Below are 13,199 nucleotides of genomic sequence, written 5' to 3'. Positions count from 1 at the left end.
TGCAACCCCTCAGCCAGGCACTGCCCAGGGGGCCCCGCCGCCCATCGAGGGCACAGAGGATGAGGAGGGGAGTCGGTGCTGGGGTCCGGCCCGCGGGGGTCTCACGCTGCACTCTGGCACTTAGCGGGGTGGAGCAGAGGTGTCCCACGGGCCCTCTCCCGCTGCCATCCTCCCGGGAGTCCCAGCACCCGGGCTGTGCCCCCCGACGTCCTGATGAAGGGCTTCTCCTCTGCCAGCCAAGGGTTCGGCCCGCCCCACCCTCTTCCTGCTAAGGGCATAGTTTCCTTTCTCTTTAAAAAAAAATATGTATTTCTTTTCAGTGGAAAAAACGTTAGCTGCTGTTCAGAGGCAGGGCCCCGTCCAAAGAGGCACCTTCCTGGAAAGAAGGCACGTTCCCTGCCGCGTCTCCCAGCAGGGGAGAACGTTCTGGTTCACAGTGGGTGTCTGACATGTGTTTTCCTACCTGGCCCCAAAGCTGAAGCCGCATAAACAGAGGAAGCCTTGTAGCAGACCTGAGAATTCACCTGTTCCTCCCCCAGCCTCGCCCCAGACTCCCAGGTGACTCAATGGAAACATCCAAACTAGGCGGCAGGAGACGCGAAACGTTAGGTCCCCCGGAAGCAGAGGCCCAAGGCACTTCCCGCCGGAGCCTCTGAACCTCCTCTTCTAAAGGGAAGTTGTCGTCCGGCCCCGCTTCCTCGGAGACTGGCCACGGAGGCCTCGGGCAGTGCAGGCAAGACAGGGCAGTGGTTAGAACACACGCTTCGGAGTTTAAGAAGAGAGGCCGGGCCAGGCGCCACTCCGCACTCTTCGATCCCGGCAGCCACCGAGGTCTTTGCGCTCGCTTACCCCCCACCCCCACCCCAGGCCTGACCCCACATGGTGCCGCGGGCTTGGTGGGAGCCACGTCAGGCCAGGCTCAAGCCACACTGAGCTCCCCTCCGCCTGACAGGTCACATGCACCGTTGTCGCCTCTCCTGTCCCTCCGTGGGGGCAGGGGCTGTGTCTGACCTGAGCCTGCCATGCCAAGGCCCTCGAGCAGAAAACCCAGCACACGGCAGGTGCTCAAAGGTGTCTTTGGGAAAAAGCAGACAGGACTGCTGATCAGAGTCCCCCGCAGGTGACAAAATCCCCAGGAGCCCCTCCCCACGCAGCACCCGGCGTGGGACCACCAGGCAGCACCTTTTGGGTTCTCCGAATTCACTCATTAGCCAACTAAACATTCGAGAAGGAGGATCCCGAAACCAGCCCTGTCAGCTCAAAAGGAGAAGGCAGGGAAGAAACGGACGCTCAGCCGGTGTCTAAAGCCTGCCGCTCTTATGCAATCCTCGTGCCCCGGAGAGATCAATCGTGTCAGCCCCACGCTACTGACGGGGAACCTGAGTTCCGGTGACCCGACGACCTGGGGTCACAGAGCTAGCAGGTGGCGCAGCCAGGCCTCAAATACCGGATGGCCCAAAGCTAAAGCCCGCCACCGGCCAGCCAGCTGGACTTGCCCTCTGAGCGCGATGGCGCACTCCGCTTCTGCGATCGCCTGGAAGGCGCCCAGTGGAACAGACTTTCCCGCGGGCAGGGAGACTGTCCCAGCAACCCTGGGGCCTCCGCTCTCAGTCCAGGACCAGGCAGGCCCCAGAAGCCTTTCGATGACCCCCTGGGCCTGCCTGCAGGGCCACCCCGCACAGCAGCCCTGCAGGGATGGTGCTCTGCCCACAGGGACAGGCGGCGGGTCTTCCCTCCGCAGCTCCGCTACACCTCAGCTACTCGGTGACGCCCTGGGAGGGCTTTCACGCCGACAGAAACCTCTTTTTCCGATGCTGAGCCCTGCAGCCACCTGACTAGCAGCTTCTGGGGAAGGTTCCTTCTCTTTTGGGGTGGAAACAGATGATTCACCAGGTACTAATGCGCCGGGCACGGTGACACGACCGTTTCCCACACCCTATCCATAGGGGAGCCAGCAGACCAGCTCGGAAAGTCAAAGAACCTTCCGAGAGGCCGGGGTGAATGCTACAGAGTCGGAGTTTCCACCCAGGTTGGCACCAGAAGCCCGCACCCCAACACCTTTGAGGAAGGAAGGTGTCTTCCCCGCTCAGCCGCGAGGGCCAGGCCACCCATATAGCAGACCCTCTGGGGCTTCACGGGAACAGAAGGGCCCAGCCAGAGGCACAGGCCCCAGGGGCAGAGGGAGCCAGGGCCCCTCACGGGAGCGGCCACAGCGTCCCCAAACCGCACCATGAGTCCAGACCTGTGCCCCTCCGCAGCTGGACCCGGCTGTCGCCCCGTCCCCGCTCTGGTCCCCAGGCTCCAGCACAGTGCCACCCAGAGGTGGGGCCTCTGAGAATGGCACTTCCGTTCCGTCTTCCAAGTGGATCTGTGGGGTGTGCACAATGGGGTCTCTGTGGGCCAAGCTCGGCCGAGTGCCAGGCCAGACTGAGGCAGGCTTCCCGCCAAGGAGGAGGGGGCCCCAGGCCCCAGGGAGGAGACAAGGCCGGCGCCCAAGCCCTGATCAGTGGCCTGGTTTGGTCGGAGGGGTGGGGAGCACGCACACTGTCGCCCTGTCCCCTAGAAGCGTCTCACCCCTATGCAAGCAGGGGGCTGCAGGAGCCCCCTTGTGGCCCAGGCTCCAGCCCGCGGAGACTCCAGGGTCCCCTGGGCCAGTCTGTCCCTGCTCCCTGGTGGCACAGCACCCCTCCTGCCTTCCCAAAGCCCTCCGCACAGGTCCGGAGACCTTCCCCAGGCCCCATGGGTGAGCACAGGGCCAGAGCGGGCGTGGGGCAGGCGGGAAGGGAGTCGTGCATTCTGGGAAGCCACGCATAATTAATCACACAGCATTAATCCTCCTCCCGACAATAGCCGCTGCGCTTCCCCTGAATCCCAGCTGTCGGTCTCTGAATGGAAGGAAGCAAGATTTAGGGCATCAGGCGTCGGTGAGGCTTCTGCAGGAGAAGAAAAAGGCCCCAAAAAAGCAAAAAAAAAAAAAAAAAAAAAAAAAAAAAGTAGTGTGCATTCATTAGCATCTGACAAAGACACAATCCTCTTTGTCTAAGAAACTGCTCACAGACCTGCTTAATTGGTTTCAGTTCGGGGAGGGTGGGGCAGTGAAGGGGGGGCTGCTAGCCCACGGGCCAAGGGTTGTCAAGGGAAGGGGCCCCGAGCAGTGGGAATGCGGCACGCCGAGGACCGGGACGGAGGACGGCTGGGGAGCCACTTCTCCCTCTAGCTCCCCTCCATGGGGGGGGGGGGGGGGCCTTTCTCCAGCCACCAAGCACCTCCTCATATTTCCCACCAGGGACAAAGTCAAGCTGAAGGGCATCAACCACGAGAGAAAAACTTCCCGGGGCCAGAGCGCACAGGGAGGGAGCGGACTCTAACACGCCCCCTGCCCCATCAGGGTGGGTTGCGGGCTGTACCACACACACACACACACACACACACACACACACACACACACAAGCGCGCGCGCGCGGGTTTCCCAGCCAAGGGCCCAACGCTGGGCGGGCGATGGACTGGATGGAGGGTTCGGGAGTCGGAGCTGTAGATGCCGTGACAGAAGCCAAGCCACCCCCCAACCTCACCTGAGGTCAGAGAAAGTGAGCTGGGGGAGACCGAAGGCCCAGGGGGGTGGGCTTGGCATTAAAATAGCCACTTCTGCCTGAGGCACTGCACTCACCTGCCTGGAGGAGGCACTCCCCGTGGGCAGGGTGGCGCGGGGGCTGGGCCGCTCCAGAAGGTCCACAGCCTCCCTGGCGGGTCATTGTTTCTTAGGGATTTTAGCAAGACGCAGGGTACCGGGAATTCCCGACTAGCACCCCAGGAGCCCGAGGTGGCCCACAAAGGCGTGCTCGAACCTCCAGCGGCCAGACCAGCTCCACACGCAGCATAATTGCTGGTGATTAAGTAATTGCCAGACTTTGTCCAATAAAAGTAACACGTGACCGCGCCCAGCCTTCTGGGCCATCTCCAGAAGACAATGGCCCAGTGTTCTGTCCCTGCGGGCCCCCGCTGCAGAAGGCAGGGGCTCTGCTCCCGACAAAAGCACCAGGTCCCCACAGGGGCGCAGGGGCGCGTACTCACACACAGGCTTCCGTGCCGTTGGGGGACACTTCACACTTCCCGCCATTCATGCAGCTCTCGCTGGGCTGGGAACATCGCAGTCCTGGGGGGGGGGGGGTAAGACAAGAGGTCAGCCCGGGTGGCACTGGGGCCCTGAGCCCAGGGAAGGACCCACCCCAAGGGACACAGCCACCCCTCACCTAGAAGGCTCTGCCTTGTCATGGGGTTGCTGGGGACAGGAGACCTCGCGAACCCTCCCAAACGTGAACCCCAAGGGGCTTCAACGTTCTGCCCAGAGTTCCAGCAGTCAGAAATGGGGGGAGGGACAACAGGTTGGCTGGCCGGCAGGTGGACAGGTCACGCTCGAAGTGGGTAAGGGTGGCCTGAAATGCCATCTGGACAACAGTAGAGGAAAGCTGAGGTGACCCTGGGCGGCTCTCCCAAACTCTGCACCACCACCCCCCCCCCCCACCTATCTTCAATGGGGAGCCCAACGGGGCCACGGCCCCTATCCAGCCACCAAGATTGTCTGGCTGTTCAAACACGTTCTGTGAGGGGGCGGTGCTGGGGGGGCACACTCCCCACCCCCCACCCCCACCCCCCCCAGCTCGTGGGAAAAAGCGACAGCTGCAAAGCCCAACGCCCCGCCCGCCAACAAAGCGCCAGCTACGGAATCAGAGCAGCCCATTGTCACCAGGGCCGCCTCCTGGGGCACTGGGGCTGCACCTCAGGGACCTGGCCCCGCCTCCAGGACACCCAATACCTGCTCCCTCGGGCAGGCATCCTCAGCTACATCCAGGGGAGGGGGGTGAAGGAGCCCCATTTGGAGGGAATTCGGCCCCATTCCCAAGAAGGCATTAATAAGGTGGCCCCCTCCCCATTTTACCAGCGCTGTGTAAAGGAAGCCCCTCCTGGGGGCGCGGAGGGGGTGTGACTTGGGACCCCACCTTCTGAAAGTGGGGATCTAATTCTCCCCTCCAACTTTTAGGAGAAGATAGAAAGGAATCACCACTAGATTCCTCCATGCGAAGTGGAGAGAGGGATAAGCGCTCCTTCTCCGGGTCCCTCTCCACCTTCGCAAGATTTCCAAACTTGAACTCCGAAAAGTCAAAGTGCCACCAGTCAGTCGCGGCGGGGTGTTCCGCACACCCCCCCCCCCCCGCCCACGCCAAACTGTCTATGAGCCGGCATGGGGGCAGCGATCAGGCGTGGGAAGGAGACCCCTCGGTCCGCGCCTCCCGCCTGGCCCTTCGCGAACTCTCCTAAATGGGGAGAAGGCCGGTCCGCCCGGCGCCCCACTGCCCACCACGCCCCGCAGAGCTCCGTAAAGGCAACGCGACGTCCGGGACCCCACACTCCGCGCCCCAACATCCGCCCCCGGCGCGGGCCAGAGGCGAGGAGAGAGAGAAATGGCCCCCAAAGCAACAGGAAACCAAAACCGACTCGATTCAAATCGAAAAGTAGTAGGCAGCTCGCCCGCCTGCCCCGGCGGCAAGCCCCACGCGTGGCTGATGAAGGACGAGCCCGGGGCTGGGCCTCCGGGGGCCCCTAGTGCCCCCACGCCCGGCTTCAAACCCGGGTCCAGGCGCGGGCGGCGCGAGTCCAGCCCGACTGGGCGGGCGGCGCGGGGGAGGGTCTGTCCTCCCCGCGCCCCGGATCGCCCGGTTCTCTCTCCCACCCCCCCACCGCCCCCCCCCCCACCGCCCCGGCCGCCCGTTCCCAGCCGCCCGGGGCGCGCGCGCAGGGCGCCGCCAAAGTTTCCGAAGGGCGCGGAAAGTTTCGGGCTCGCGGACGGGCGCCTACCTCGTGCGGCGAGCGCGGGCAGCAGCGCCAGGCAGAGCAGGGGCGCCAGGAGCGGCGGCATGCCTGCCCGCCGGCTGCCCGCTGCGCCCGGTGGCGGCCTCCTGCGCCGGGACGGCGGGGATCTGGCGCACACGCGCGCGCCGGACGGTCCCACGGGCGGCGGCGGCCCGCGGCGGCTCTCCGCTTCGTGGCGGGTGGGCGGGCGGCGCTGGGCCCCCACGGCCTCCGGGCCCGGCTCGGCGCCCCGGCTCGTTCCTCCGCTGCGCTCGCGCCCGCGCCCGCGCCCCGCGCCCCTGCGCTCCCTCCCGCGGCCGAGGCACTAGTGAGGCGCAGGCGGCCGCGCGCTCCGCCCCCGCCCGCCGGCCCCGCCCCTCGGGCCCGCCCCGCCGATCCCTCCGCACCCCTCGCCCTCGCTGGCCGCGCCCCTGCGCGCACCGCGCCTGCCCTGCGTCTCCTCCGGCGGGGCGCGCATCCGGAGCCTGGGTCCTCTGGGGTACGGGGCCCCGTGGGGAGAAGAGGCGTCGGGGGCCGGCCCTAGGGACTACTTCTTGTTCGAAAGTTTTCAGCGGCAAAAAGTTTGGTTCAGGGCTGCGGAAGGATCCGGCTCTGACAGTCGCTTAGCCGGCCGACAATTGGAAAAGATTTGCATCTCAATAGCGGCGGAGGCGCGGGCGGAGTTGGGGGAGAGGAGCCTTAGGGGGACCTTGCGCCGTGGGGAGCTGGGCTCGGGCAGGTGGGGAGGAGCGCCCGAGGCAGTTTGGGGGACCCCGAGCGCGGCACGAGAGCTCAGGAAGAAGTCGTGCCCTTGGCGGCCGTAGGGAAGCCCCTGACCCAGGGACTCCAGTGCCAGGAGCCGGTCGGGGCACTTGACCTCGAGGGATGGTGGCGCCGGGCTGCTGCTGCTTTTCGGAAAGAGGGGGCCTCCGGGTGCCCCAACGGACCAACCTGGGGCTAATGCCTGGCCAGACGGGTTGCGCACCCGCTCCCCCAGGAGGGAGCCGCCTCTAGACGCTCCTTGGTCACTGTCCAGCCCCTTCTCCTGTCGCCTCCCGCCTAAGACGGCCCGCAAAAGCGCACGGGAGTCCAGCAGACCCACTCCAAGCGTCCCCGGCGCCTCCCACGTGCTCCTTCCGCATGATTTACTTCTCCGCCGCAGTGCCAGATTTGGGCATCCTGTGCCAAGCCCGGGTAAGCGCTGGGCGTTCAGAATGCCTGCCACAGTCCCTTCTGAAACCAAAGTTCGTGGCTCGGCGCTGGGGACAGACTGCCCTCCCCCCATCCCCACCCAGGATGGTGAGCCGGGCATCCTGGCAGCCCTCTGGAGTAGGTGATGCCAGAGGGGAGCTGTAAAGGCTGAGAAGGACCCCACTGAGTGAAGGACAGTGGGCGAGGAGATCCAGCAAGGCGGCAGAAACCCTGGAGGCTGGCAGCCACCAGTGCAGGGAGGGCCTACGGGGTGGGCAGAGTGGGGTGCCTGGTGGCCGGCAGAGTGCGTTCCTGACTCCTGCCCACTCTTCTTGGCACACCTGTTGGGGGGCAGCTGGGATGCTGTGAGCGCTGGACGGACGGCCAGTCCGGGCCGAGGCAGCTGCCGGGGAGCCTCCCTCGCCTGCCTCCTTCCAGAAGCCGGCTGCGCTTCGCTTCCTGCTTCCCGGAACCTGGGGTAGGGGTAACTTCTCTCGGGGCCAGTGCCCGGGAGCTGAGGCGCCTGAGGCAGCAGAGATGTTTATATAACAGCTGCCCAGCAGCTTGGAGAAGCAGATTGTCCGTACAAGGAAGAGGGTGGCCGCAGAGTCCCTCCCTGTCCCCCCCTCCCCAGCTCACAGACTCAGGGCTCTGCCCCCCATATCCCCTTCTACTCTTGGGGGAGGACTGGAGGCCTCAGGCCAGTGGGTGCTCCTCTGGGAGCCACTGCCTGTATGCCCCGCGCTGGGGCCTGCTTTCGGCCAGTGGCTCCAGGCTGCAAGTTCAGCCCTGGCTTGGGAGCAGCTCTAGAGGAAGGGGAGGAAGAAGGAGGGAGCACTGGAGGAGGGGAGGAGGGGACACTGGAGGAGGAGAGGAGGGAGCACGGGAGGAGGGGAGTCTCACCTGGGTCTGCCCAGCTGTGCCAGCCCTACTCTGGGCCTCACGCAGGAGCCGGGTGCTCTCATTAGCCCGTGGTAGACAGGGCAGATGGGTTTCCCAGGCTTCCGGCCCCTGTGCCACCTGCCACCTTGGGTACCCCATGGGCGACAGGGGCCAAGGAGACCCCAGGAAAGCCAGAGTGGCCGGGAAGGGCACGAGAATGGCCACGGCAGGGACCTGGCCGGAGGGCGGGGGCTGGGGCGGCGCGGAGCTGGATGGGGGGGGAGGGGGGGCACCTGGCTCAAGGTGGGGGCTGAGACGAGGCCGCTGGTGAGGAGGACCCAGGCTGGCTGGGCGGCCGGCAACCAGTAGGGGTGGGGCTGCAGGCCTGGCTTCCGGAGCGGTTGCTGAAAGCGTCTGGCCGCCACCTTGGGGACCCGGCATCTCCCCTGGGCCAGCGGGGTCTCCCTAAAGAAGGCCGTCACACTCCGCACCTTAGGCAGACTGACCCGGGTCGGTTCCCCCTCTCTGTTGCCTCCAGAGGTACCGCGGTGCCGTCGTCAGGGTGGGCGGCGGAGGCCGAACTGCCCTTTGGCCCGTTCCTGTCCCCAAGAGGAAAGCCCGTCCCAGCCCCCTCTTGGAGAGGGGGAGTCGGCAGCGGCTCTGTCTGCTTGGCGGCGGTCAGTGTGGTGAAAGCTCCCCAGGATTCCGAGGTGCGGCGAGGGCCGGGGGGTTGGGAGAAGGTAAGGGTTCGCCCCTCAGTTCTGAGGAGCAGGCCAGGTCTGGGCCTCGGTCCGCAGCAGCAGACGGGCTGCGGGGGTCACAGGGGAGGGCTGCCGGGGGCCGCGTGTGCACACCCCCCCCCCCGGCCTCATACGCGGTTCCCAAGGTGGGGGGCCGCAGGTCGGACTCGGGGTGCCGGCCCAGGTCTGCCCGGTGTGGATTGCGGTGGCCCCAAGACAGAGGGGAGGGTGTCGGCGGGGGGAGCAAGGGCTCAGGAGTTGGGCTGAGGGTGCGGCCTTTGACAAGTGCACTGGCCTGAGCTGGGAGGGGGGTGCCTTCCAGGGCAGCTGTGGGAAGATTCCAGAACACGGGGGAAGGGCGTCACTCACTACCTTCTGAAGTTGATTGTAAAACACAGCTGACCCGCTTGCAAAGAGAGCCCGGGGGCCTGAGAAGTGTCCAGACTCTTACCCCACCCATTAAGAGCCACGGCCAGGCGCAGGCCAGCGCTGGACTCTGACCGCTGGCCCACCAAGGGACCAGCACTGCCTCCTGGGCCTCAGTTTCCCCTTTACCAAGTCCTTTCTACATTTTTCTGCTTGAGACCAGCCAGGAACATTCCCCAGAGGTCTGAGTGTTTTCCAGGATGTGGATCTGGTGGCTTTGTGGCGTTGCTGCAGGGGGACAGGCCAGGGCTAGGTCCCCAGTCCCCTGGGCTGGACGCTCGGCCAGAGCAGCGTGTCTCCAGGCAGGGGCACGCGTGTGAGGCTCCACTTGTTTCCTGCTGCGCGTGCCCCGGGACGGGTTCAGGCAGAGCCGTTCAAGGGCTCCCCCTTGTTCTGAGGAGGGAGGGCGGAGGCTAGAGCCTTGAGTTCGCGTCCCTCGTTGCCCTTGCGCCCTGCCCGAGGGGGCCCCTGTCACCAGGCCCGGGTGTGCGCCCCGCCGTCCGCATGAGGAGCGGGCTGGCCGGGGCCACCTGCAGGTGCCGGGCATCTGCCCTGGGCCAGTCTGCGCGTCTTGTCTTCCGCAGGCATGACTCCTCCCTCCTTAGCTTTGCCTCCTCCAGGAAGCCATCCCAGAGCCCCCGGGATGGTCCCCGCACCGCTCACCTGTTGTTCCAGGGGGTCTGCGGTCCTGGACCTGTCCCTGTGGTCCTGGCCCCCCACAGATTCAGGCTGACCTGTGACTAACAGAGGGCTCATTCTGTGGGGGCCTCTGCACAGGGCCCTGCTGGCAGTCTTGTCCGCCTGTCACACACAGTGGTCACTACTTGGGACCCCAAGGCCTCTTGTCAGTGCAGGGCCAGAGCCAGCTCCCTCCTCCCTACAAGGCCCGGGAGGGAGGGCCAGCATCCCAGAGGTAGGCCCAGAGCCTGGGGAGCCCGTGTTGCCCGGGCAAGTCCCCCAACAGGTAGCCTGCCTCCCGGAGCAGGTGAGCCAGTGCAGACTGACTGGCGTGGCCTCCGAGGGCCACAGAGCTTGTCATGTGAGAAGTGGGCTTCAGGGTGGCCAGAACAGTACAGACCCACACAGAGACCCTGCCTCCCTCCGGGAGCCCTTGCACTGCTCAGGGCATAAGCCCTAACTGCATGGCGTCCCAAGCCCCGCGAAGGAGGAGCCCCACTCGGACTTCTCCAGGTCCCTGGATTCCCTCAGCTGGCCACAGAGCTGGAAAGGGTGTTGGGTCACCCAGTGGCTCACCTCTGGGTGCCCCAGGGCGGCTGAGGCCTCAAGGAGGAAAGGCCCTGTGGGGACGCTAGGGCCCCGTTGAGATGCTGAGAAAATCTGGGAGCTTCGTGGAGGAGGGACACTGTGGACGTGGGTTCTGAGAAGGCTTTGGAGCTCACAGGTGACACCTCCAGGCAGGGGCTGGCTAGGGGACTGGGTCCCAACGGGGAGGCCGTCACCATGCCCATGTCACAGACCAGGCACCGATGCTCTGAGGGTGGTCGTGGCTCCCAGCCTGGCACCCAGGTCTGCCCGCACCAGCCCTCAGCCCATGCGTCCCGGGACCCTGCAGGACCTGTGGGGCAGGGGGGCTGCAAGGAAGATCTGCTCTGGGGACCTTCCACCCTGCCTGGCCCTGTTGGCTGCAGCCCAGAACTTTCTCCAAAAAGAAAGGGCCCCGGGAGACGAAACTGCTTGGCCCCACCCCTCAGGCTCTGGTAGAAACGGAGCCTGCACGGGCCTGAGTCACTCAAGGAAAAGCCGGCCTTGCAGAGTCCCTCCTCCCTCTCCCCTGCCTCCAGAGTGGGGGGGGGGGGGGGGCGCTTCCTCCCTCCCCCTCTCCCTCCCTCCCTCCCTCCCTCCGTCTCCTCCTCCTTCCCTTTCTTTCTTTCTGGGGTTAAAAATAGCTGGAAATATCCCTTTCAAAGCAAGTCCATTTTTATTTTTACAGGGAAGATAGAGGGTCCCCCCACCCCCCGGCCCAGCAGGAAACCCTCAAGAGGAGCCCCGAAGACCCGCCCGGCCCAGGTGGGACTCCGCAGTCGGCCTCAGCCAGTTTCTCAGGGCTGCTGGGCTCCCTCCCATTTGCTCCCGACACATTTAAACATGTTTAGAACTTCCGTCCTCCCCCACACTTCCCCCACGGCCCCCTGTTAAAAAGAAAACGGGGCTGGAAATCGGGGTTTGGGTTACAGGGCGCCCTGGGAGTCGTGTTCCTGAAGTAACACTGAGCCCAGACATCAGCAGGTACAGTACATCTGTGAGTTATTTCCACGTCTCCAAGGGGAAGGGAAAAACCCCCAACCATCCTTAAGTAAGACCAGGATCCTTCTATATTTCTGCCTTGACAGCTCAGGGAAAAAAATTGCCAAAAACCAGAGGCGCTGCTGAGTGTTGGCGTGGGAATGTTGGTTTAGTCAGAGACTTGCTCTGGGCCGTTTAAATAAAAACAGGCACTTTGGTGGCAAATGCCAGTGGGACGTGCCTGGGATTGGAGCTCTGTGCCCAGAAAGGGGGTTTTGTGACCTCCCTCTCCCCCGCCCTCCCCGCCCCCTTTCCCTCGGCTTCTCCAGCCTCCTTATCACAATCGGCATCTCACTGGTAAACATTCAGTGCAGTAATTTTCAAAAATCAGCAGGGAAAGTCAAGCCTTTCATGTGGCCCAGAGCGCGTTGGCCAGCTGGAGGCCAGGGCTCCCCAGCGCCCCCCGGAGCCTGTCTCCGAAGCTGCCTCTGCGGCTTGAGGGTCTCTGCACAACGTAAATCAGCGGGACTCTCGCTGGGGCCGAGGGACGAGACAATACTTGCAGGGGTGTGAAAGCGTGATGGGACCAGGTTGTGTGCTCCCGGGGACCTCACGGCCGCCAGGACTTGGACATAGGAGCCTAGGGCCACTGCCCTGCCTTGCCTGGGACGCCGGTTCCTGGCCAAAGCCCCGGCACTGGGAACTTGCCTTCGGGCCGGTGCCCCGCTCGGGGTGGGGGCCGTGTGTCGGCTGAGCACCGTGGCTGCCCCGTGAGGCCGGGTGGGGAGGGACTCAGTGGTTTTGTCGCTGATCGGTTCCGTGCGTGGAGGGAAAGTGGTTCCTGGAGGACAGGGCTGGAGGCGGGTGGGGGCGACAGGGGCCCGGGGCCCTGCTGGTGCAGGATGGGTGAGCCAATACGGTGGTCCCTTTGTGCCACGCACCTTTCGGCAACTGTAGGCAAGCTGGGAAGTCCCTCCGTGCCAGGGGAGGTGGGCCGCTGCCGTGCAAGGGACGCGCCCTCACTTGCCCCCTCCCTCCCTGGAGGCCCTCACGCATGGGGGCTGCCTGGCCTCCTCGCCCAGAGTCGGGGGGGGGGGGGTCCGAGTGAGGTCGTATTAACCTCGGCTTCTCACTTAGCCCGGCAAGCCTTGGAGTTCGCTCAGGAGAAGGACAAGGGAAGGAGACGCCGAGTTGCCCCCGCTGCCCGGGAGCTCTGGGAGCGCGTGTCCCTCCACGGCCCTGACCCAGGCTGCCGCCGCGCGGGGAAACCGACGCGCTGCCCACAGTCCATCTGTCCATCTGTCTGTCTATGGACCTGGGCCCCTCCCCCAGGTCGGCGGGCACACGCCCGGTCCTGCGCTGAGAGGCCCCCTGAGCACCAGCGTCTCCCCCTGGCCCCCACCCCGCTGACCGCAGCCCGGGCAGAGGGGCAGCCACGGGGAAGCTGCCGGAAGGATTTGAGCCAGGGGCGTTGGGGAGCCTGTCGGGCTGTTTCCTGGCTGGGCCGGGGAGAGGGCATTTCATGGCCTCAGAGTGTATTTGTGGGGTGCCTTCCCGCTGTGCTGGACGGTGACCCAGAGCATCCCTTCCGGGTGGCTCTTGGTGGGTGGGGGACGGTGCACATGCTCCAGGGGGAGGAAGAGAGGAAGGCGACAGGCCAGAGTGTGCGGGGCTGGGGGGCAGGAGGGGGGCGTTCTGGCGGGGGGGGTCAGTGCACGAGGCTTCTCTGAGGTGACCCGGGAGCAGAGACCCAAGGAAGCCAGGGGCCGGCCGTGGAGGTAACTGGGGAAGAACGTTCTGGCAGAGCAGCCCCCTACCCTCCCTCCTGTACTGCCCTCGCCCTACCCCTCCGCTTCTACGGGGACCCAC

At 65.3% G+C, this 13,199-nt stretch overlaps 1 protein-coding gene across 2 annotated transcripts in view; it reads right to left on the bottom strand.

Moving 5' to 3' along the window:
• NOTCH1 (notch receptor 1) overlaps positions 1–6,016 on the bottom strand; it is a 44,261-nt gene extending 38,245 nt beyond the window's left edge. The window contains exons 1-2 of one of the 2 annotated variants that reach the window (XM_042913704.1): positions 5,854–6,016; positions 4,072–4,153 (exon numbers count right to left, since the gene is read on the bottom strand). In XM_042913704.1, the coding sequence (XP_042769638.1) occupies positions 4,072–4,153; positions 5,854–5,914 (143 nt within the window). In that variant the 5' untranslated portion in view covers positions 5,915–6,016. Of the gene's footprint in view, positions 1–4,071; positions 4,154–4,250; positions 4,492–5,853 lie in introns of those variants that run through there. The other variant, XM_042913705.1, reaches the window with a different exon arrangement.
• Positions 6,017–13,199: the final 7,183 nt, after the last annotated feature.

Source organism: Panthera leo, chromosome D4 (assembly GCF_018350215.1).
Source record: "Panthera leo isolate Ple1 chromosome D4, P.leo_Ple1_pat1.1, whole genome shotgun sequence".
Lineage (NCBI taxonomy): Eukaryota > Metazoa > Chordata > Mammalia > Carnivora > Felidae > Panthera > Panthera leo.
The sequence above is the reverse complement of the archived record's forward strand: the minus strand, read 5'-3'. Positions and strand labels throughout refer to the sequence as shown.